The 23,936-nt window shown below is 43.8% G+C and overlaps 1 protein-coding gene across 1 annotated transcript in view; it reads right to left on the reverse strand.

The window, feature by feature from the left end:
- Positions 1-472: 472 nt before the first annotated feature.
- Positions 473-23,936, reverse strand: part of LOC119845220 (claudin-16-like) — a 32,598-nt gene continuing 9,134 nt past the window's right edge. The window contains exons 4-5 of the mRNA XM_038377193.2: positions 10,416-10,607; positions 473-925 (exon numbers count right to left, since the gene is read on the reverse strand). Coding sequence (XP_038233121.1) covers positions 834-925; positions 10,416-10,607 — 284 coding nt within the window. The 3' untranslated portion in view covers positions 473-833. The remainder of the gene's footprint in view (positions 926-10,415; positions 10,608-23,936) is intronic.

The following is a 23,936-nucleotide window of genomic DNA, read 5'->3' on the forward strand; positions in this document are numbered from 1 at the left end:
CAACACGATTCCGGTCAACACTAAAGGCACTTTGTAGCCTCAGGAATGACTGAGATCCTTTCCTCTTACCATGTCTGATTGCAGTTGGTTTTCCTCCCTGTGGGGAGAAAAAACATAGCCCCCTTCCATGATCAGTCGGGATTTACACTGCACCTTCCATCTTTGGAATTCAAAGTGCTTTATAGACCAGCCTCCCCTTTCCCCTGGGAAGGCAGTTTGCACTTGGGGCCTGGGTCTGCAGCAGCAATCTGCAGAGGGACCTGATTCTGAACATACCCCACTGATACCAGAATCAGGGCAGACCCTTCTTAGGAGGGGGCAAAAGCAGCTTTTCCTGCCGAAACTATGGAATATTTGTGTTAAATCTCAAAAATGTAACTAGACCAAATCAGAATCCACACTGCTCATGATGGACCTTTATTAAGCAGGTGCTCAGCTTAGCACATTTATAGCATGCTAACATGACACCATCTTCAACACATGCCCATATCGTGCCAAAATGATGCCAGCCTCTGTGTGAAGTACCTTAAAGCTCCTTGCAGCTATGCTACACTTACAGAATGCTACAGAAACTTTCATTAATTACCCTAAAAACACATCAAGGTTCTGGAAAATTGAGTGAGATAATTGTTCACTGTCAAAAAGCCACTGTCACAAACTGGAAGCTGACATGATGCCTCCACTTCAAAAGCAAATCCAAAGAAAAGGAATCCATGCTGCGTAGAACAGTCTGGCTCTGTCTGGCAATTTCAGGAGGTTTGGTCACTTTGGAAGAGCAGCAGACACAGAGAGTGGGACTGAAGGGAGGTATCCTTGGAGGTGTAGCTACTTAATTAGACTCGGGAGTTTATCATATACATCTGTCCAGTGGCAGTTCTTCCAGAGGGGTAGATGGACCTTTGAGGTCTCCTGGAGGATCTAGCATCTGACAGAGAGAAAAGATTTAAAATAATGTAATTGAGAAAGATTATAATCTAGAAAAGAGGTAAAGTCAAATTGTGACACTACATCCCATATTCTTTGTAGAGCTATTGTTATGATATGAATATGGCATAACTAAAATATGTTTTATGCAAGATGGGTCATGTGAGATATCATTGGGAAGGTTATGATTTACTGAATGTGATTATCCTATTTGTGTGCATGTATCATTTCTGTATCTGAAGTTAGGAATATTGACCATGTATCTAAACAAGCCAAGCTCCTTAAGTCTCCTTTCATAAGACAAGTTTTCCATTCCTCGGATCATCCTAGTAGCCCTTCTCTGTACCTGCTCCAGTTTGAATTCATCCTTTTTAAACATGGGAGAGCAGAACTGCACACAGTATTCTAGGTGAGGTCTCACCAGTGCCTTGTATAACGGTACTAAAACCTCCTTATCCCTCCTGGAAATGCCTCTCCTGATGCATCCCAAAACCGCATTAGCTTTTTTCACAGCCATATCACATTGGCAGCTCATAGTCATCCTATGATCAACCAATACTCCGAAGAGAAGGACCTTGGAGTATTGGTTGATCATAGGATGACTATGAGCTGCCAATGTGATATGGCTGTGAAAAAAGCTAATGCGGTTTTGGGATGCATCAGGAGAGGCATTTCCAGTAGGGATAAGGAGGTTTTAGTACCGTTATACAAGGCACTGGTGAGACCTCACCTAGAATACTGTGTGCAGTTCTGGTCTCCCATGTTTAAAAAGGATGAATTCAAACTGGAGCAGGTACAGAGAAGGGCTACTAGGATGATCCGAGGAATGGAAAACTTGTCTTATGAAAGGAGACTTGATGAGCTTGGCTTGTTTAGCCTAACTAAAAGAAGGTTCAGGGGAGATATGATTGCTCTCTATAAATATATCAGAGGGATAAATATAGGAGAGGGAGAGGAATTATTTAAGCTCAGCACCAATGTGGACACAAGAACAAATGGATATAAACTGGCCACCAGGAAGTTTAGACTTGAAATCAGACGAAGGTTTTTAACCATCAGAGGAGTGAAGTTTTGGAATAGCCTTCCAAGGGAAGCAGTGGGGGCAAAAGATCTATCTGGTTTTAAGATTCTATTCGATAAGTTTATGGAGGAGATGGTATGATGGGATAATGGGATTTTGGTAAGTAATTGATCTTTAAATATTCAGGGTAAATAGGCCAAATCCCCTGAGATGGGATATTAGATGGATGGGATCTGAGTTACTATAGAAAATTCTTTCCTGGGTATCTGGCTGGTGAATCTTGCCCATATGCTCAGGGTTTAGCTGATCGCCATATTTGGGGTCGGGAAGGAATTTTCCTCCAGGGCAGATTGGAGAGGCCCTGGAGGTTTTTCGCCTTCCTCTGTAGCATGGGAAATGGTTGACTTGAGGGAGGCTTCTCTGCTCCTTGAAGTCTTTGAACCATGATTTAAGGACTTCAATAGCTCAGACATGGGTGAGGTTTTTCATAGGAGTGGGTGGGTGAGATTCTGTGGCCTGCGCTGTGCAGGAGGTCGGACTAGATGATCAGAATGGTCCCTTCTGACCTTAGTATCTATGAATCTATGAATCTATTGAAAAAAACGTTTGCACCTGAGGAACGCCCACCAGACAGAATGCAGTCAGTCTGGCTGGCTAGTCAATGGGCCACTAGGAAGCACAATAGGACTTTGAAGATATAATCTCCCATCTTCCTGAGAAGCTTCCTGTGATGCTGCTCCACACTGCAGGGTCATGTGATCCTGTCACCTGGTACTGGACCCCCATCTTGGCCTGCTAGTATTTTTCCACAGAAGGGGTGGAGACCAAACTGGGAAACAAAGGATTCTCGCCATATGTAAATCCCATTTAAGGCAGGGAAGTGGATGACTGCTGAGAAGATTTAAGAAACAAGGACTGGGGTGGGGGTGGAGAAGAGCTGAGCCAAGGCCAGAAAAGGTGTCTGGCCTGTGACAGAAATGCCTAAAACAACATTTAGGGTGAGGAATTACTACTTGTAACCGGTTTCTTTAGTATCTTGAGCTTAGTTTGTGTGTTTGTTTTATTTGCTCAGTAGTCTGCTTTGATCTGTTTGCTAACCTTATAATCCCTTAAAATCTAACCTTTGTAATTAATAAACTTGTTTTGTTTTCTAAAACCCAGTTTGTGCAATTCATAACTGGGGAGGGAGAGGCCAGGCATATTTTCCTCCACATTGTGGGAGGGGGCAATTTTCATGAGCGCACGCTGTATAGATTTCTGTGCAGCACAAGATAATGCAATTTTGGGTTTGCATTCCAGAGGGGGTGTGCACTTGAGTGCTAGGCAATTCCTGAACTGTTTCTTCCCATGCAGAGCTGATTTCATTGTCTGTGTCTTTCTACAGCTGCTTGTGTCTCTAACTGTGTGTGTGTGTGTGTGTGTGTGTGTGTCTGTGTGCTGGAGGAGACTTGAGGGCCTGGCTCAGCAGGACAGGGTGAGGGAGTCCAGGCTGGTGAAACAGGCAGACTCAGTGGTACTCCCGTACATCAGGTGGCACCCTGGAGGGGAGGGGGCAACCTGTCAATCAAGTGACTCATTATTATTTATATTCCAGTAGCTCCTAGAGGCCCCAGTGGCGATTAGATCCTTCTTGTGACACTCCCTGAAGTGTCTCATAGTTGACTTTCAATGAAATGTAGCGTGCATTGACACTTCCAATCTGGAGTGTAATTTCCAGCTTGAGGGGATGTGTCTGCTCTAGTTCTAGTCAGTCTAGTGTACTAAGAATAGAGTGTAGTCATAGTGCCGTGCAGCCCCTAGGATGTGCCTAGCGTTTTGGACAGTTATGTGCTTGGAGGACGCTAACTCCTCCCACCACTTGTGCAGTTGCAGCTCTACTTTATTTTTAGCATGCTAGCTTGATCAAAGCCAAAATTTACCTCCATCTCCAAGTGCAGATCCACCCTAAGTCTCACTGGAAGTCAACCCTGAGTTCTTCAGGGAGTGTTTCTTGCTCAGTGTCTGTACAGCGCCTGTCACAACAGGACCCTGATCTCCACTGAGGCCTCTAAGTTCTACTGAAATACCCGTAGGCTCCTAAGTACCTAAGACCCAGATCCACAGAGGTATTTAAGCATCTAACTCCCAAAGAAATCAATAGGAGTTTGTCACCTAAATTACTTTTGAAAATGGGACTTAGATGCTTTTGAAACTTTTACCATATATCTTTAGCTATTTGTGCTTCAAAGTCCATCCCAGACTCCTAATTAATTTCCTCCTTTCATTCTGCCTGCATAGCTTATGCTCCTTTTCCTTGGCTTCACCATGACAGGACTTCCATTTCCTGAAATACCCCTGGTTTGAATAACTGCTTGACGTTGTCATTTCACCAGGCTAGTTTACTTCTTGTCTTCGTGTTGTCCTCTTTGCGTGCAGGTATTCATGCCTTCTAAGATTCTCATGCTCGACTCAAGTAATCACAGTTATCCAGTCCAGAGGGGACAGTGGCATAGAGAACTAGAACAAGGTCTGCTTCCAGTTTCCTGGCCCACGGTAGATGGGGGAGAGGAGGCTGCAGCCATCTAAGTAATGGGCACAGCTTGTAACAAGCACTGAGATGTGGGGAGTGCACTACTGGTGCCTTACCATATGTTGAATAATCCTGTGCTGAAGTCCCACATACATGGCACTTTGTTCTTCAAACCTAAAATGGGTGAACAAAAGCCAGAGCGATGCTGAGCCCAGGGGAGTATGTGTGCGTGACATGCTCTTTTTACTGACATTAGGGTGACTCTACCTGATTATGCTGGGCTGCTGGGTTTCCTTTCTGAGCCAAGGCAGGTAAATCCACGGAGCAGGTTGTCACAATCTCTCAGTATCCTTATGATACTGAGAAAGGGGACGGGAGGGAGGCGCCTTGACAGGAGCCAATAGCTCAGCGTCCCCTGAGGCAGGACACCAAGGTCCATATTGTCAAAGGCAATTTGCAGCTCCCATTGACTTCAGTGCAATGTGTGGGGGCTCAGCACTTTGAAGATCAGCCACATGAGGGCTTCTGCTGTGGAGTCAGCAGCTCGGCCCATCCAGACACCCTGGAGGCTCTGGTTGTTGCATTTTTGACAGATTCCTCTTTCACTTGTTTGAACCAAACTGGGAATGAAAGCCATTACTGAGCCTTCTTTAACATGCACTCTTACAAACTCATCTTCACAAAGCTTCCAGTAACAGGAAGTAAGTGTTTTATACACATATGGCGTACAGAACAACACAGTAATCCCTGGTTTCAGAGTGGTAGCCATGTTAGTCTGTATTAGCAAAAAAATAAATAAACGAGGAGTACTTGTGGCACCTTAGAGACTAACAAATTTATTTTTCGTGGGCTAAAACCCACTTCATCGGATGCATACAGTGGAAATACAGTAGGAAGAGAGAGAGAGAGAGATATACACACACACAGAGAGAACATGAAAAAAATGGATTTTGCCATGCCAACTGTAACAAGACTAATCAATTAAGGTGGCCTATTATCATCACGAGAAAAAAAAACTTTTGCAGTGATAATCATTTCAAACAGTTGACAAGAAGGTGTGAGTAACCATAAGGGAAAAATTACCATGGGGAAATAGTTTTTACTTTGTGTCTTTATTCAAGCCTAATTTAATAGTGTCCAATTTGCAAATTAATTCCAATTCTGCAGTTTCTCATTAGATTCTGTTTTTGAAGTTTTTTGTTGGAGAGTTGCAACTTTTAAGTCTGAAATTAAGTGACTAGGGAGGTTGAAGTGTTCTCCGACTGGTTTTTGAATGTTATAATTCTTGACATCTGATTTGTGTTCGTTTATGTGGAGTATGTGCTGTTTAGGAAAGACAGAAACAAAGGTAAAGGTGCTGGAGTAGCATTGTATATCAATGATGAGGTAGAATGTAAAGAAATAAGAAGCGATGCAATGGATAAGACAGAGTCCGTCTGGGCAAAAATTACATTGGGGAAGATAACTAGTAAAGCCTCTCCTACGATAGTGCTTGGGGTTTGCTATAGACTGCCGGGATCTAATTTGGATATGGATAGAGCCCTTTTTAATGTCTTTAATAAAGTAAATACTAATGGAAACTGCGTGATCATGGGAGACTTTAACTTCCCAGATATAGACTGGAGGACCAGTTCTAGTAATAATAATAGGGTTCAGATTTTCCTACATGCGATAGCTGATGGATTCCTTCAACAAGTAGTTGCTGAACCGACTAGAGGGGATGCCATTTTAGATTTAATTTTGGTGAGTAGCGAGGACCTCATAGAAGAAATGGTTGTAGGGGATAATCTTGGTTTAAGAGATCATGAGCTAATTCAGTTCAAACTGAATGGAAGGATTAACAAAAATAAATCTGCAACTAGGGTTTTTGATTTCAAAAGGGCTGACTTTCAAAAATTAAGGAAATTAGTTAGGGAAGTGGATTGGACTGAAGAACTTATGGATCTAAAGGTAGAGGAGGCCTGGGATTACTTTAAATCAAAGCTGCAGAAGCTATTGGAAGCCTGTATCCCAAGAAAGGGGAAAAAATTCATAGGAAGGAGTTGTAGACCAAGCTGGATGAGCAAGCATCTTAGAGAGGTGATTAAGAAGAAGCAGAAAGCATACAGGGAGTGGAAGATGGGAGGAATCAGCAAGGAAAGCTACCTAATTGAGATCAGAACATGTAGGGATAAAGTGAGACAGGCTAAAAGTCGAGTAGAGTTGGACCTTGCAAAGGGAATTAAAACCAATAGTAAAAGGTTCTATAGCCATATAAATAAGAAGAAAACTAAGAAAGAAGAAGTGGGGCCGCTTAACACTGAGGATGGAGTGGAGATTAAAGATAATCTAGGCATGGCCCAATATCTAAACAAATACTTTGCCTCAGTCTTTAATAAGGTTCAAGAGGATCTTAGGGATAATGGTAGCATGACAAATGGGAATGAGGATATGGAGGTAGATATTGCCATATCTGAGGTAGAAGCGAAACTGAAACAGCTTAATGGGACTAAATCGGGGGGCCCAGATAATCTTCATCCAAGAATATTAAAGGAATTGGCACCTGAAATTGCAAGCCCATTAGCAAGAATTTTTAATGAATCTGTAAACTCAGGAGTAGTACCGAATGATTGGAGAATTGCTAATATAGTTCCTATTGTTAAGAAAGGGAAAAAAAGTGATCCGGGTAACTACAGGCCAGTTAGTTTGACATCTGTAGTATGCAAGGTCCTGGAAAAAATTTTGAAGGAGAAATTAGTTAAGGACATTGAAGTCAATGGTAAATGGGACAAAATACAACATGGTTTTACAAAACGTAGATCGTGCCAAACCAACCTAATCTCCTTCTTTTTCAAAAAAGGAAACAGATTTTTTAGATAAAGGAAATGCAGTGGATCTCATTTACCTAGATTTCAGTAAGGCATTTGATACCGTGCCACATGGGGAATTATTAGTTAAATTGGAGAAGATGGGGATCAATATGAACATCAAAAGGTGGATAAGGAATTGGTTAAAGGGGAGACTGCAACGGGTCCTACTGAAAGGCGAACTGTCAGGTTGGAGGGAGGTTACCAGTGGAGTTCCTCAGGGATCGGTTTTGGGACCAATCTTATTTAATCTTTTTATTACTGACCTTGGCACAAAAAGTGGGAGTGTGCTAATAAAGTTTGCAGATGATACAAAGCTGGGAGGTATTGCCAATTCGGAGAAGGATCGGGATATTATACAGGAGGATCTGGATGACCTTGTAAACTGGAGTAATAGTAATAGGATGACATTTAATAGTGAGAAGTGTAAGGTTATGCATTTAGGGATTAATAACAAGAATTTTAGTTATAAGTTGGGGACACATCAATTAGAAGTAATGGAAGAGGAGAAGGACCTTGGAGAATTGGTTGATCATAGGATGACTATGAGCTGCCAATGTGATATGGCTGTGAAAAAAGCTAATGCGGTTTTGGGATGCATCAGGAGAGGTATTTCTAGTAGGGATAAGGAGGTTTTAGTACCATTATACAAGGCACTGGTGAGACCTCACCTAGAATACTGTGTGCAGTTCTGGTCTCCCATTTTAAAAAGGATGAATTCAAACTGGAGCAGGTACAGAGAAGGCTTACTAGGATGATCCAAGGAATGGAAAACTTGTCTTATGAAAGGAGACTTAAGGAGCTTGGCTTGTTTAGCCTAACTAAAAGAAGGTTCAGGGGAGATATGATTGCTCTCTATAAATATATCAGAGGGATAAATACAGGAGAAGGAGAGGAATTATTTAAGCTCAGCACCAATGTGGACACAAGAACAAATGGGTATAAACTGGCCACCAGGAAGTTTAGACTTGAAATCAGACAAAGGTTTTTAACCATCAGAGGAGTGAAGTTTTGGAATAGCCTTCCAAGGGAAGCAGTGGGGGCAAAAGATCTATCTGGTTTTAAGATTCTACTTGATAAGTTTATGGAGGAGATGGTATGATGGGATAATGGGATTTTGGTAAGTAATTGATCTTTAAATATTCAGGGTAAATAGGACTAATCCCCTGAGATGGGATATTAGATGAATGGGATCTGAGTTACCCAGGAAAGAATTTTCTGTAGTATCTGACTGGTGAATCTTGCCCATATGCTCAGGGTTTAGCTGATCGCCATATTTGGGTTCAGGAAGGAATTTTCCTCCAGGGCAGATTGCAGAGGCCCTAGAGGTTTTTTGCCTTCCTCTGTAGCATGGGGCATGGTTGACTTGAGGGAGGCTTCTCTGCTCCTTGAAGTCTTTAAACCATGATTTAAGGACTTCAATAGCTCAGACATAGGTGAGGTTTTTCATAGGAGTGGGTGGGTGAGATTCTGTGGCCTGCGCTGTGCAGGAGGTCGGACTAGATGATCAGAATGGTCCCTTCTGACCTTAGTATCTATGAATCTATGAATTCTTTTGAGTAAAGATTGTCCAGTTTGGCCAATGTGTATGGCAGAGGGGCATTGCTGGCACATGATGGCATATATCACATTGGTAGATGTGCAAGTGAATGAGCCTCTGATGGAGTGCCTGATGTGATTAGGACCTATGATGGCGTCCCCTGAATAGATATGTGGACACAGTTGGCAACGGACTTTGTTACAAGGATAGGTTTCTGAGTTAGTGTTTTTCTTGTGTGGTGTGTGGTTGCTGGTGAGTATTTGCTTCAGGGGGGCGCTGTCTGTAAGCAAGGACTGGGCTGTCTCCCAAGATCTGTGAGAGTGATGCGTCGTCCTTCAGGATAGGTTGTACATCCTTCATGATGAGCTGGAGAGGTTTTAGTCGGGGGCTGTAGGTGATGGCTAGTGGTATTCTGTTATTTTCTTTGTTGAGCCTGTCCTGTAGTAGGTGACTTCTGGGTGTTCTTCTGGCTCTGTCAATCTGTTTCCTCACTTCAGCAGGTGGGTATTGTAGTTGTAAGAATGCATGATAGAGAGCATGTAGGTGTTTGTCTCTGTCTGAGGGGTTGGAGCAAATGCGGTTGTATGGTAGAGCTTGGCTGTAGACAATGGATTGTGTGGTGTGGTCTGGATGAAAGCTGGAGGCATGTAGGTAAGTATAGTGGTCAGTAGGTTTCCTGTATAGGGTGGCGTTTAGGTGACCATCGCTTATTAGCACTGTAGTGTCCAGGAAGTGGATCTCTTGTGTGGACTGGTCCAGGCTGAGGTTGATGGTGGGATGGAAATTGTTGAAATCATGGTGGAGTTCCTCAAGGGCTTCTTTTCCATGGGTCCAGATGAAGAAGATGTCATCAATGTAGCATAAGTAGAGTAGGGGCGTTAGGGGATGAGAGCTGAGGAAGCATTGTTCTAAGTCAGTCATAAAAATATTGGCATACTGTGGGGCCATGTGGGTACCCACAGCAGTGCCGCTGACTTGAAGCTATACAGTAATCCCTGTGCATTGTGGGAGCAGGGCAAGCATCACAACCAAAGGCCAAATACTAATTAATCTCTTACACTGGCCAGGGGAAATCCAGAATACATTGACTTCAGTGGGCAACTCTGAACCAAATATAGGCCAAGGAGAATCTCCTGATGTTTCTGAGGTGGCTCTCTAGCTAAATTATTTTTCTGCCTAAAGAGAGATTATGTTGAATAATAATCAATTTGTATTAAAGCAGAAGATATGTTTTGTTAAGGTATGGTCTTGACTAGGAAAAGAAATGATTGTGTTCTAGTTTAGGCTAAACCACAACTTGGGGTGTTACCCTGCAGCTGCCCGAGGAAAAAGACTGAGTTTACATTAGCTAAACCTAACCCTAAACTCAACCACTTTTCCTAACAGTTATGGAAACCAGTCAGTGAGATGCACATTTAATATTGATTGATCAGTGAGATTCTTCAACTGTTACAATTTTCTCCTAAATCTTGACCAAAAGTTTCAGACTTTGTGTCACTGGGTTTCTGAAGATACTGGACAGTTTGCAATTTGTAATTGAGTTGTCCCTAGTAGGCTGGTATTGCCACTACTGACCTGTGAAGATATAAAGGCAGCAGGTTAGCATGATGGATGCCATAAAGCAACCTGTCGAACCAACCATTCCCAGCCAGCAAGACCACCCGAAGTCATAGTGGATCCCCAGGAATATGTCGTGTAATATCAGAGTGGCTCTCTCCACATAGACATCAACCGCATACCACACAGAGCCGACCATGCCAAGGACACCTAGCAAAAGAACAAAGTCAGCTGAGAAACACCAGCACAGAATGCTCCCTACAGACTCCACACCAGCCACTCTCCTTGGGTGAACAGGCCAGGCCAGTCTGACCAGGGGTGCCAATCCCAAGGCTTCAAATATCATGAGTTAGACTCCAAAATAATATAATATTTGGGGAGGGGAAGAGAAGGGGAGAAGGGTAGTAAAATCTCTCTGAACCCCTGGGGTGAGGGAGCTGCCTTTCTATCCCTCTCCATCTGTCTCCCCTACTATGGCCCCTTTTGACCCCTCCCTGTCTCCTTTGCTGCACCAGGCATCTCTCCCCCACTCACATTCTCCTTCCATGCTCCCCAACAGCCTCCTTTCCCCACCTGTTGCCTCAATTTATCTTCCCACACATTTCCCTCCTTTTCCCTTCCCAGATTCCTACTCCTCACATTCTGCCTCTCTGTGCCTCCGTTTGCTGCACCCCTCAGCCTCTTCCTGCACCTCCAAATTATCCTTCACTCCCTCTCTCCCTCCACCTCCCCCCATTTCCTTTGCTCCCTTGAACACCTCCTGCTGCCCTGGCTTCAGCTCCATTGGGAACAATGGGATGGAGTGGCCATCTTTACTAGGTGCAGCCTCACTTTCACCTGTAGGGAAATGGGCACCATCTTGAATAAGGGCAGCCTGTGGCTTCAGCCCGAGTGTGTCAGGAGTTGCAGAAGAGCTGGCCTCTGGGCAAGCTAACGAGCACAGCTGGCCTATGGATGGTTGCCTAATTGGCTATGCTGCATGATTGGTCGGAAGAGTCAGCAGACTGGGGCTGAAGCCCAAAAGCAGTAGTTCAGTGGCTGCTCAAAGTAGTTGCCCATGGCTGCACTAGCTCTTATGCCGGCTTGTTCCCAGCCCTGCCCCTGCAATGGCCCCAGCCTTGCCACACTCTGTATAATCTGCTTCTCACCCTTGGATCTGATTCCTGGCTTCTGACTCCAGCTGTGGCCCTTGGCTCTGGCATCTGGCCTCTGACTCCAGCTCTGATGCTGGGCTCCAATTCCTGGCTATTGACACCTGCTCTAACCACTAAGTGTGACCACTCACATCCCAGTCATTGACAGTTTGAGCAGTCCCTCTGCAAAGAATAAGAGAACCAGAGCTGACGTGGTGAGCATGGATTCTACAATCCCTCTTTGACGGAGATAGTGGGAGCCCTATGGACCTTGTAGGCCCAAGTTGCCACCCTGCAGATGTAGAATGAAGTCCTGTAAAACTCAAGTCATGCCACCTTCAACCCCAACCCCTGCTCCCCACAAACCCAAGCTCCTACTGCCTGACTAATTTAACGATGATCCCAACAAATTCTGTGCATTTCTAAGTCAGGGTCATCTCCACTACATGCATCCGATGAAGTGAGCTGTAGCTCATGAAAGCTTATGCTCAAATAAATTTGTTAGTCTCTAAGGTGCCACAAGTACTCATTTTCTTTCTCCTATTTCTGCTATGCCCACAGTCACACTCCACTGACCAAGCCCAAGTGGGATTGATTATCAGCCTGCTTATCAGGGAGTCCCTGGCTTGGGTGTTTTTGCTCCTGGAAAAATCAAACCGCTTTCTGGGACACCTTGAAGACTTCATCAGAGCTATGGCAGTGACATTCGATGACCCAAGTCATGAGTGTATGGCTGAAGTGTTGCAATAGGGATGCTGGCCCTTAGCCAAATTTGCAGCAGAGTTCCAGTGCTTGATAGTAGAAACCAAATGGAGTAAGGCTGCCCAGCATTATCATTTCCAGCTTTTCCTAATGACCATATTAAAGATGAACTGGCATGTTGGAATCCTCATCTGGCTTGGATGCCTAAGTTGACCGATAGATCAAAATACCTCCAAGAAAAAGGATGGTCCTCCTGGCTCCTACCAGGCTGCCAGATCTGGTCCCATTCCCAGTCCCTTCCCCATCACCTCAGCTCATGCTAGTTGAGCAGTCTGGCCCCACCTCTCTGACTTGGAGAAGAATCAACATCGAACATAGGGCCTCTGTCTGTAATGTGGAGAAACAGGACACTTTGCATCAAGCCTCCCTGCCAAGGTCTGATCTGCACCTGGGTTGGGAAATGTCAAGCTGCAGTCCTAGTAGCAGAGCTGGGCTGGGTTGGCACCTTCCCCTCTTCCCAGCAGCCCACATCAACACTCAGATACCAGTACCCTGGTGATAGGCAAGCAATGTCCAACACATCTCCAGTTCCCTCTTTGGCTCTGGCACCCTGCAATGCCCAACACCCCAACACCTGGTGGAGTCAGTTGCCTCAGGCAGATTCATGGATCTGGAGTTTTCCCAAGCACATAATAACCCCATCCAGTGCAACCCCACAAGTTAGCAGAGTCCATAGATAGGTCACTCCTTTCATCAGGACCAGTCACACACCAGATGTCTCCCTAAGAGGTAATTATCCTTTCAGGCTACCTAGGAATCCTCCAGTTTGGGCTAATTCATGCATCTCACTCATCAGTTGGGCTCGTTGCCATGAGCTGTGCAGCTCATGGCAGTCAGGCATGATACACTTTGATTCCCCATCTTGCAGACAATCCTGCTTCCTGAGAGCCAAGCCAGGGCCAGCAACCCATTGTGGCTTACTTGGTCCTCCAGAGAAGTCAGAGATGTGAACAGAGGATCCAAAGCCAAACTTGGCAACCCCTAGGACCTCCCCAATGGCTCCAGGGATTCCTATTAAATATCAACTCTATGCTGATGTTTCCAACAATAAGAAAGCAAACACCTAACTGCCTAATTGCTGGTATGACAGCCCCATCGACCTCCAGCCAGAAGCAGAGGGTCCCTCTGGGCACAACTACTCCCTCTCCAAATCTGAAGTACAGATATTCCCAAAATATCTCAAGGAAAACCTGCAGTTCATTCACTCCTCCACCTCCCCAGTGGGGGGTCCAGTCATCTTTCTGGCAAAGAAAGACTGTTTCCTTCAGCCTTGGGTGGACTACCAAGTGCTGAACAAGATTACAATCCAAAACAGGTTCTTCTCACCACTTATTAATGAGTTGTTCAAAAGATTCCACTCTGCCAAGATCTTCACAAAGTTGGACCTCCACAGAGCTTTTAACCTGGGAAGGATCTGATTGGAAGACTGCCTTCTGTACCAGCTATGGTCACTTTGAGTATTTTGTCATGCCATTTGGATTGTTCAGCACCGCAGCAACTTTCAAGCGTTTAATCAATGACACCTTTGAGGACCTTCTGGACCAATTACCTTATAGACTCTTAGACTTTATAGACTCATAATGATCATCTAGGCCATAGAACCTCACCTACCCACTCCTGTAATATACCCATACTCTCTAGCTAAGTTACTGAAGTCTTTAAATCATGATTTTAAGACTTCAAATTACCGAGAATCCACCATTTACACTAGCTTAAATCTGCAAGTGACCCATGGCCCAGGCTACAGAGGAAGGCAACAAATCCCAGCGTCTCTGCCAATCTGACACAGGGGAAAATTCCTGTCTGATCCCAAATATGGCGATCAGTTAGACCCTGGGCATATGGGCAAGACTCCCCAGTCAGACACCTGGGAAAGAATTCTCTGTAGGCTTGATGGGGAGGCTCTGTAATTACTCAGAGCCTCCCCATCTAGTGTCCCATCACCGTCCGTTGAAGATATTTACCAGCAGTTGCAGGTTGGCTACATGCCATTGTAGGCAGTGTCATCATACCAGCCCCTCTATAAATGTATCAAGCTCTTTCCTGAAGCCAGTTAGGGTTTATTTTGCCCCTACTGCTCCCCTTAGGAGGCTGTTCCAGAACTTCACTTCTCTGATGGTTAGAAACTTTTGTCTAATTTCAAGCCTAAACTTATTGATGGCCAGTTTATATCCATTTGTTCTTGTGTCAACATTGTTGCTTAACTTAAATAACTCTTCCCCCTTCCTGGTATTTATCCCTCTGATGTATTTATAGAGAGCAATCATAGCTCCCCCCAGCCTTCATTTGGTTAGCCTAAACAAGCCAAGATCTTTGAGTCTCCTCTCTTAAGGTTGGTTTTCCATTCCTCAGATCATCTTAGTAGCCCTTCTCTGCACCTGTTTCAGTCTGAATTCTTCTTTCTTAAATATGGGAGACCAGAATTGCACACAATACTCCAGATGAGGACTCACCAGTGCCTTGAATAATGGTACTAACACTTCCTTTTCTCTACTGGAAATACCTTGCCTGATGCATTCTAGGACTGTATTAGCCATTTTCACAGCCCCATCACACTGGTCACTCATAGGTTTCAGAGTAGCAGCCGTGTTAGTCTGTATTCGCAAAAAAAAAAGGAGTACTTGTGGCACCTTGTTAGTCTCTAAAGTGCCACAAGTACTCCTTGGTCACTCATAGCCATCCTATGATCAACCAATGCACCCAGGTCTTTCTCCTCCTCTTTCAATTCCAACTGATAAATCCCCAGTTTACAGCAAAAATTCTTGTTAGTCCCTAAGTGCATGACCTTGTACTTTGCACTATTAAATTTCATCCCATTTCTATTACTCCAATTTTCAAAGTCATCGAAGTCTGATATGATATTTTGGTCCTCCTCCGTATTGGAAATACCTCCCATCTTGTGTCATCTGCAAATTTTTGAGTACACTCCCACTTTTTGTGCCAAAGTCATTAATAAAAATGTTTAAAAAGACAGGTCCCATGACCAATCCCTGAGTAAATCTACTAGTAACATCTTTCCAGCCTGACAGTTCACCTTTAAGTATGACCCATTGCAGTCTCCCCTTTAACCAGTTCTTTATCCACCTTTCAATTCTCATATTAATCCCATCTCCTCCAATTTCATAGATTCATAGATACTAAGGTCAGAAGGGACCACTCTGATCATCTAGTCCGACCTCCTGCACAGCGCAGGCCACAGAATGTCACCCACCACTCCTATGAAAAACCTCACCCATGTCTGAGCTATTGAAGTCCTCAAATCATGGTTCAAAACTTCAAGGAGCAGAGAAGCCTCCCTCCAGTCAACCATGCCCCATGCTACAGAGGAAGGCGAAAAACCTCCAGGGCCTCTCCAATCTGCCCTGGAGGAAAATTCCTTCCCGACCCCAGATATGGCAATCAGCTAAACCCTGAGCATATGGGCAAGATTCACCAGCCAGATACCCAGGAAAGAATTTTCTATAGTAACTCAGATCCCATCCATATAAGATCCCATCTCAGGGGATTTGGCCTATTTACCCTGAATATTTAAAGATCAGTTACTTACCAAAATCCCATTATCCCATCATACCATCTCCTCCATAAACTTATCGAGTAGAATCTTAAAACCAGATAGATCTTTTGCCCCCACTGCTTCCCTTGGAAGGTTATTCCAAAACTTCACTCCTCTGATGGTTAAAAACCTTCGTCTGATTTCAAGTCTAAACTTCCTGGTGGCCAGTTTATACCCATTTGTTCTTGTGTCCACATTGGTGCTGAGCTTAAATAATTTCTCTCCCTCTCCTATATTTATCCCTCTGATATATTTATAGAGAGCAATCATATCTCCCCTCAACCTTCTTTTAGTTAGGCTAAACAAGCCAAGCTCCTTAAGTCTCCTTTCATAAGACAAGTTTTCCATTCCTCGGATCATCCTAGTAGCCCTTCTCTGTACCTGCTCCAGTTTGAATTCATCCTTTTTAAACATGGGAGACCAGAACTGCACACAGTATTCTAGGTGAGGTCTCACCAGTGCCTTGTATAACGGTACTAAAACCTCCTTATCCCTACTGGAAATGCCTCTCCTGATGCATCCCAAAACCGCATTAGCTTTTTTCACAGCCATATCACATTGGCAGCTCATAGTCATCCTATGATCAACCAATACTCCAAGGTCCTTCTCCTCTTCCGTTACTTCTAATTGATGCGTCCCCAGCTTATAACTAAAATTCTTGTTATTAATCCCTAAATGCATAACCTTACACTTCTTACTATTAAATTTCATCCTATTACTATTACTCCAGTTTACAAGGTCATCCAGATCCTCCTGTATAATATCCCGATCCTTCTCCGAATTGGCAATACCTCCCAGCTTTGTATCATCTGCAAACTTTATTAGCACACTCCCACTTTTTGTGCCAAGGTCAGTAACAAAAAGATTAAATAAGATTGGTCCCAAAACCGATCCCTGAGGAACTCCACTGGTAACCTCCCTCCAACCTGACAGTTCGCCTTTCAGTAGGACCCGTTGCAGTCTCCCCTTTAACCAATTCCTTATCCACCTTCTGATGTTCATATTGATCCCCATCTTCTCCAATTTAACTAATAATTCCCCATGTGGCACGGTATCAAATGCCTTACTGAAATCTAGGTAAATTAGATCCACTGCATTTCCTTTATCTAAAAAATCTGTTACTTTTTCAAAAAAGGAGATTAGGTTGGTTTGGCACGATCTACCTTTTGTAAAACCATGTTGTATTTTGTCCCATTTACCATTGACTTCAATGTCCTTAACTAATTTCTCCTTCAAAATTTTTTCCAGGACCTTGCATACTACAGATGTCAAACTAACTGGCCTGTAGTTACCTGGATCACTTTTTTTCCCTTTCTTAAAAATAGGAACTATATTAGCAATTCTCCAATCATTCGGTACTATTCCTGAGTTTACAGATTCATTAAAAATTCTTGCTAATGGGCTTGCAATTTCAGGTGCCAATTCCTTTAATATTCTTGGATGAAGATTATCTGGGCCCCCCGATTTAGTCCCATTAAGCTGTTTCAGTTTCGCTTCTACCTCTGATATGGTAATATCTACCTCTATATCCTCCTTCCCATTTGTCATGCTACCATTATCCCCAAGATCCTCTTTAGCCTTATTAAAGACTGAGGCAAAGTATTTGTTTAGATATTGGGCCATGACTAGATTATCTTTAACCTCCGCTCCATCCTCAGTGTTAAGCGGCCCCACTTCTTCCTTCTTAGTTTTCTTCTTATTTATATGGCTATAGAACCTTTTACTATTGGTTTTAATTCCCTTTGCAAGGTCCAACTCTACTCGACTTTTAGCCTCTCTGACTTTATCCCTACATCTTCTGACCTCAATTAGGTAGGTTTCCTTGCTGATCCCTCCCATCTTCCACTCCCTGTATGCTTTCTACTTCTTCTTAATCACCTCTCTAAGATGCTTGCTCATCCAGCTTGGTCTACAACTCCTTCCTATGAATTTTTTCCCCTTTCTTGGGATACAGGCTTCCGATAGCTTCTGCAGTTTTGATTTAAAGTAATCCCAGGCCTCAACTGCCTTTAGATCCATAAGTTCTTCAGTACAATCCACTTCCCTAACCAATTGCCTTAATTTTTGAAAGTCAGCCCTTTTGAAATCAAAAACCCTAGTTGCAGATTTATTTTTGTTAATCCTTCCATTTAGTTTGAACTGAATTAGCTCATGATCACTTGAGCCAAGATTGTCCCCTACAACCATTTCTTCTATGAGGTCCTCGCTACTCACCAAAATTAAATCTAAAATGGCATCCCCTCTAGTCGGTTCAGCAACTACTTGTTGAAGGAATCCATCAGCTATCGCATCTAGGAAAATCTGAGCCCTATTATTATTACTAGCACTGGTCCTCCAGTCTATATCTGGGAAGTTAAAGTCTCCCATGATCACGCAGTTTCCATTAGTATTTACTTTATTAAAGACATCAAAAAGGGCTCTATCCATAACCAAATTAGATCCCGGAGGTCTATAGCACACCCCAAGCACTATCATAGGAGGGGCTTTTCTAGTTTTCTTCCCCAATGTAATTTTTGCCCAGACAGACTCTGTCTTATCCATTGCATCGCTTCTTATTTCTTTACATTCTAACTCATCGTTGATATACAATGCTACTCCACCCCCTTTACCTTTGTTTCTGTCTTTCCTAAACAGCACATACCCTTCAATACCTGTAGTCCAGTCATGACTACTATTCCACCATGTTTCTGTTATCCCTATAATATCTGGTTTCACTTCCTGCACCAGTAGCTCTAGTTCCTCCATTTTGTTACCTAGACTCCTCGCATTGGTGTATAAACATCTTAATTTTTGCTGTTTGGCCTCGCTCACATTTTGTACCCTATTAGGCACAGTCATTCTACAGCCATTATAACCTATTAGACTAGTATCCACACCGCCCTCGCTCCTTATATACATTCTCCTACCCATGGCTGTATCCTTTCTTACTTCATCTTCTTCCCTCTCAATGCTAAAATCTGGCGTGGAGATTTTCCGGACATCTCCCATCCATCTCCCCCCAATTCCTAGTTTAAAGCTCTCTTTATCAGTTGTGCCAGCCTCGATCCTAGAAGTCTATTTCCTTCCCTACTCAGATGAAGTCCATCCCGAGAGAACTGACCGCTGTCCGTGAATGCCTCCCAGTGGCCATACATCCCAAAGCCCTCCTTATAGCACCACTGCCTAAGCCATCTGTTGACAGTCATAATCTTGTCACACCTTTGTTGCCCTTCTCTAGGAACAGGAAGGATCCCGCTAAAGATCACCTGAGCCTCAATTTCCTTAAGCGTCTTCCCCAGCCTAGCATAGTCTCCCTTGATACTTTCCAGCGAGAATCTGGCTGTATCATTTGTTCCCACATGAAGGATAATTAGGGGATTCTTTCCCGCTCCCTTGAGGATCCTTTTCAACCTCAGGTCTACATCCCTTATCTTAGCACCCGGAAGACAGCACACCCTTCTATTCTCAGGATCAGCTCTAGTTACAGGCCTGTCTATTCTTCTCAATAAAGAGTCCCCGATCACATAGACCTGCCTTTTCCTGGTGACAGTGCTATTCTCCAGTCTCTCCCCTGTTCCCTCTGGCTGCAAGTTCTTTCCATTCCTATTTTCCCTTACAATTCTCTTCAACCCATCCTATATCCTCCTGGGGCTCATATTTGGTGTAGTCTCCCTTGACTCTTCCCCTTTTTCTATAGGGCTAGCCTCTCTTCTCTTCTTCCTTACCCTTCCACCTTCAGCGACTACCTGCTGAGCCCCTTCTTCATTTTCCAACTCTGCAAACCTGTTCCTAAGCTCTATTTCTCCTTCACTAGCCCGTCTTTTTCTCTGCCTGGTTCTTTGAGTCACATGTTTCCACTGACCACTTTCCTCATCCAGTCTCTCCTCAAAATTCCCCAGCCCTGCTTCCATCCGTGAGTCTGAGCTTTTCCCTTCAGATACCTCATATCTTTGCTCCATCATCTGCTCAAACCCCTTCCTAAACTCAACCAGACTTTCCACCTGCATCTCCAAACCTCGGATCTTTTCCTCCATCAGCTCTATCAGACGGCATTTCATGCAGACAAAACTCTTACCGGTTCCCCCCTCCAGGATCATGTACATACCACAGCTTCCACATCCAGTCATCCTCAATGTGTCTTTCACTGCAGGAGTCACTCCCACAGCTTCCTCTGTATCTGTCATCTCCTTCCCACCTAAATCCTGTTAATCTGGGAAACACAAGCCACACCAAAAAGACCACACCCCCAGCAAAAGCAAACCCCAAACAAGCACCACAATACAAACTCCCCTTGCAAACTCCCACTCAAACTCCCCTGTTTAGAGCTCTGTTTGCTAGCTCCTGTGCTGCTGCAGCTGTCTGTCTCCTCCAATTTAACTATTAATTTCCTATTTGGAACTGTATCAAATGCCTTACTGAAATTCAGGTAGATGAGATCTACTGCATTTCCTTTGTCAGCAAAAAATAAATAAATATCAATTATCTTCTCAAAGTAGAAGATCAGGTTGGTCTGGCATGATCTACCTTTTGTTGTATTTTATCACAATTACCAGTTACCTCTATGTCTTCAATGATTTTCTCTTTCAATATTTGTTCCAAGACCTTGCATACAGTTGTGGTCAAACTAACAGGCCTGTAGTTTCCCCAATCACATTTTTTCCTTTTTTTTAAAATAGAACTATATTAGCAACTCTCAAGTCATAGGGCATGACACCCTGAGCATGAAAAGTCCTTGCTATTGGGCTTTCAATTTCATGTGCCAGTTTCTTTAATATACTTGGATGGAGATTATCCAGGCCCCCTGATTTAGTCCCATTAAGATGTTTGAATTGGACTTCCACTTCGGATGTGGTAATATCTAATTCCATATCGTCTTTCCCATTAACTACCCTGCCACTACCCCTAAGCTCTTCATTATGTAAGCAGAGTCAGGATGAGTTCTACTCTGACATGTTGTGGTGGGTCATGGAAAAGAACTTTGGGGGCTGATCTCATTTGCATAGGCACACCCACCCCACCTAGATGGTCACTTTTGCTGCTGTGAGATCTCCAGTTTCTCTGTTATTTGGGGCAGGAAGAATAAAATGTTATTATCCTGATTATGTAAATAAAGGACAGTGGAACTATACTTGGCTTTTGTTATGATGGAGGGACTCGCCATCAACTAATTAGGACTCGCTAGGCAAGGGACATGGGTTCTAATTCTCAATGAATGGAGAGAGGATAGGGATAGGCTGCCTCGCCTCGCCTCGCCTCGCCTCGCCTCGCCTCGCCTCGCCTCGCCTCGCCTCGCCTCGCCTCGCCTCGCCTCGCCTCGCCTCGCCTCGCCTCGCCTCGCCTCGCCTCGCCTCTTTTAATTCCACTAGGAGTCTGGTTACAGATTGCAGAGCTTAATTCACTTTGGGCCAATGGTGCACCACCACTGGTGCTTCCCCTACTATGAGCTGAAATCACTGAGTACTGTGTTAAGTAGTAGGGGGTCTGAAGATATATTGGTGAGTGGCTTGAAGGATGGCTACTGGAGAGGAGCAGCTGGCTGTGAAGGCTGCAGCAGAAACCCACAGAGAGGCAGGGCAGTTGGCTGTTGGGAGCATGTAAAGTGCCCCTTTACATCCCCCCAATTTCCACACAGGCTGGAACTCTGCAGATGAACTTTTGAACTCTGGACTCACAAAGGACAGACTTTTGGGTTGCTGGACTTTGGGGTTGTTGGACTTTTGGGACTTTGGGTGACTTTTGGGTTGCTAGACTCAAGAACCAAAGGGAAAGGATAAAGCCCAATTTGCTTGGGGTGAATTTTTGCTCATGGGTTGTGTTATGAATCCTGTTGATGGTTTTTCCCCAACATAATGCCACATTGTTTCTCTCTGTTATTAAAAGGCTTTTGCCACACTCTGACTCTGTGCTTCTGAGAGGCTCTTAGAGGCGCCCGGGGTGGTGGTGGTGGTTTATATTTGTCCCAGGTCACTGGGTGGGGGCTCGAGCTGGTTTTGAATTGTGTTATTGGAACTGAACCCCTAGATACTGAACCCGGTCCTTGTTGCTGCCAATTTGAACAGGCAGAAGGGTTACAATTATACTCATTAAAACTGAGGCAAGTTATTTATGTGTTGGGCCATGCATAGATTATCATTAATCTCCACCCCATCCTCAGTGTTTAGCGTTCCCACTTCTGTATTTGTTTTCTTTTTATTTTTATAGCTATAGAACTTTTTACTATTGGTTTTACTCTCCTTTGCAAGGTCCAACTCTGCTGGCTTTTGGCAGCTCTCAGTTTTCTCATATACTTTCTGACCTCCAAGAGGTAGTGTTCCTTGCTAATGCATCTCATCTTCCATTTCTGGTAGGCTTTCTGCTTTCATCTGTTTGAGATGCTTGCTCATCCAGCTTGGTCTGCAACCCTGCCCTGTTAATTTATTCCCCTTGCTTAGGATGCAGGCGTCAGATAGTTTCTGCAACTTTGACTAAAAGTAATTCCAAACCTCCTCCACATTCAGATCCTTGAGTTCTTCAGTCCAGTCCACGTCCCTAATTAATTCCCTTAATTTTTTAAAGTTTACCCTTTTGAAATCAAGGACCTTAGTTGCAGACCTATTTTTGCTTATCCTTCCATTTAGTTTAAATTGAATTAACTCATGATCACTCGAACTAAGGTTGCTCCCTACAACCAGTTCTTCTATGGGGTCCTCACTGCTCACCAATACCAAATCTAAAATGGCATAATCTCTTGTTGGTTCAGTGACTATTTGGTGAAGAAATCGGGGAACTATCACATCCACAAAAATCTGGGGCCCACTATTGTGTGTAGCACTTGTCCTCTAGTCTATATCAGGGACATTAAAGCCTCCCATAATCACACAGTTCCCAGTAGTAGTTATTAAAACCATTAAAGACATCTCTATCAATATTCAACTCAGATCATCGGTTTCTGTAGCATATCTCAATCACTATCCCAGGACAGAGTAGCAGCTGTGTTAGTCTGTATTCGCAAAAAGAAAAGGAGTACTTGTGGCACCTTAGAGACTAACAAATTTATTAGAGCATAAGCTTTCATAAGCAAAAAACTTCTTTTTTCCACCAAATGCATCCGATGAAGTGAGCTGTAGCTCACGAAAGCTTATGCTCTAATAAATTTGTTAGTCTCTAAGGTGCCACAAGTACTCCTTTTCTTTTTATCCCAGGACAATCTGTTAGCTTTCTTCCCCAGAGTGTTTTTGACCCAAATAATTGCTGTTTTATCCATCGCATCACTTTGAATTTCTTAACAGTCTACCTCATCATTAATATACTGTACTATTCCACCATCTTTACCTTTATTTTTGTCTTTTCTGAACAGCATATACCCTTTAAAACCTGTACTCCAGTCCTGACCACTATTCCACCATGTTGTTGTTATCCCTATATTGTCTAGCTTCATTTCCTGCACCAGTAGCACTAGTCCTCCATTTTGTTACCCAGGCTCCTTATGTTGGTGTATAAACATATTAGCTGTTTCTACTTGGCTTCGCCCACCTTCCTCACCCAACTGGATAAAATCATTCTACTGTCAGTATTGCCTACCTGACTGTTAGCTTCACTGGTATCAGCACTTTATTTCATCTTAATGTCCATTCTCCTGCTCACTGCTCTTCTTTTCTCCTTTGCTGTATCCTTTCTACTTGATTTTCCTCCCAGTCAATATTAGATCAGACATGGAGATTACATGAGCATCTCCTTCTCCTCTGAGTTCCTAATTTAAAGCTCTTTTAATCAGTTATGCCAACCTCCATTGCAGAATTCTATTTCTCTCCCTCCTCCAGTGGAGTCCATCGCATGAGAACAGTTCTCTGTCCATGAATGCCTCCCAGTGGTTGAACATCCCAAAGCTGCCCTCATAGCTGCTTGGGCCATCTGTTGAACATCATAATCTTACTTTCTCTTCACTCTCCTTCTCTAGAGACAGGTAGAATCCCGCTGAAGATCCACAGAGCCTCCATATCTTTGAGTGTCTTCCCCAGCCTGGCATAGTCTCCCTTGATGCATTTGAGTGAGAATCTAGCAGTATCATTGGTTCCTATGTGAAGGACAATCAGTGAATTCTGTCCTGCTCTCATTAGGATACTCTTGAGCCTC

The sequence above is a fragment of the Dermochelys coriacea genome, chromosome 18 (genome assembly GCF_009764565.3).
Source record: "Dermochelys coriacea isolate rDerCor1 chromosome 18, rDerCor1.pri.v4, whole genome shotgun sequence".
NCBI lineage: Eukaryota > Metazoa > Chordata > Testudines > Dermochelyidae > Dermochelys > Dermochelys coriacea.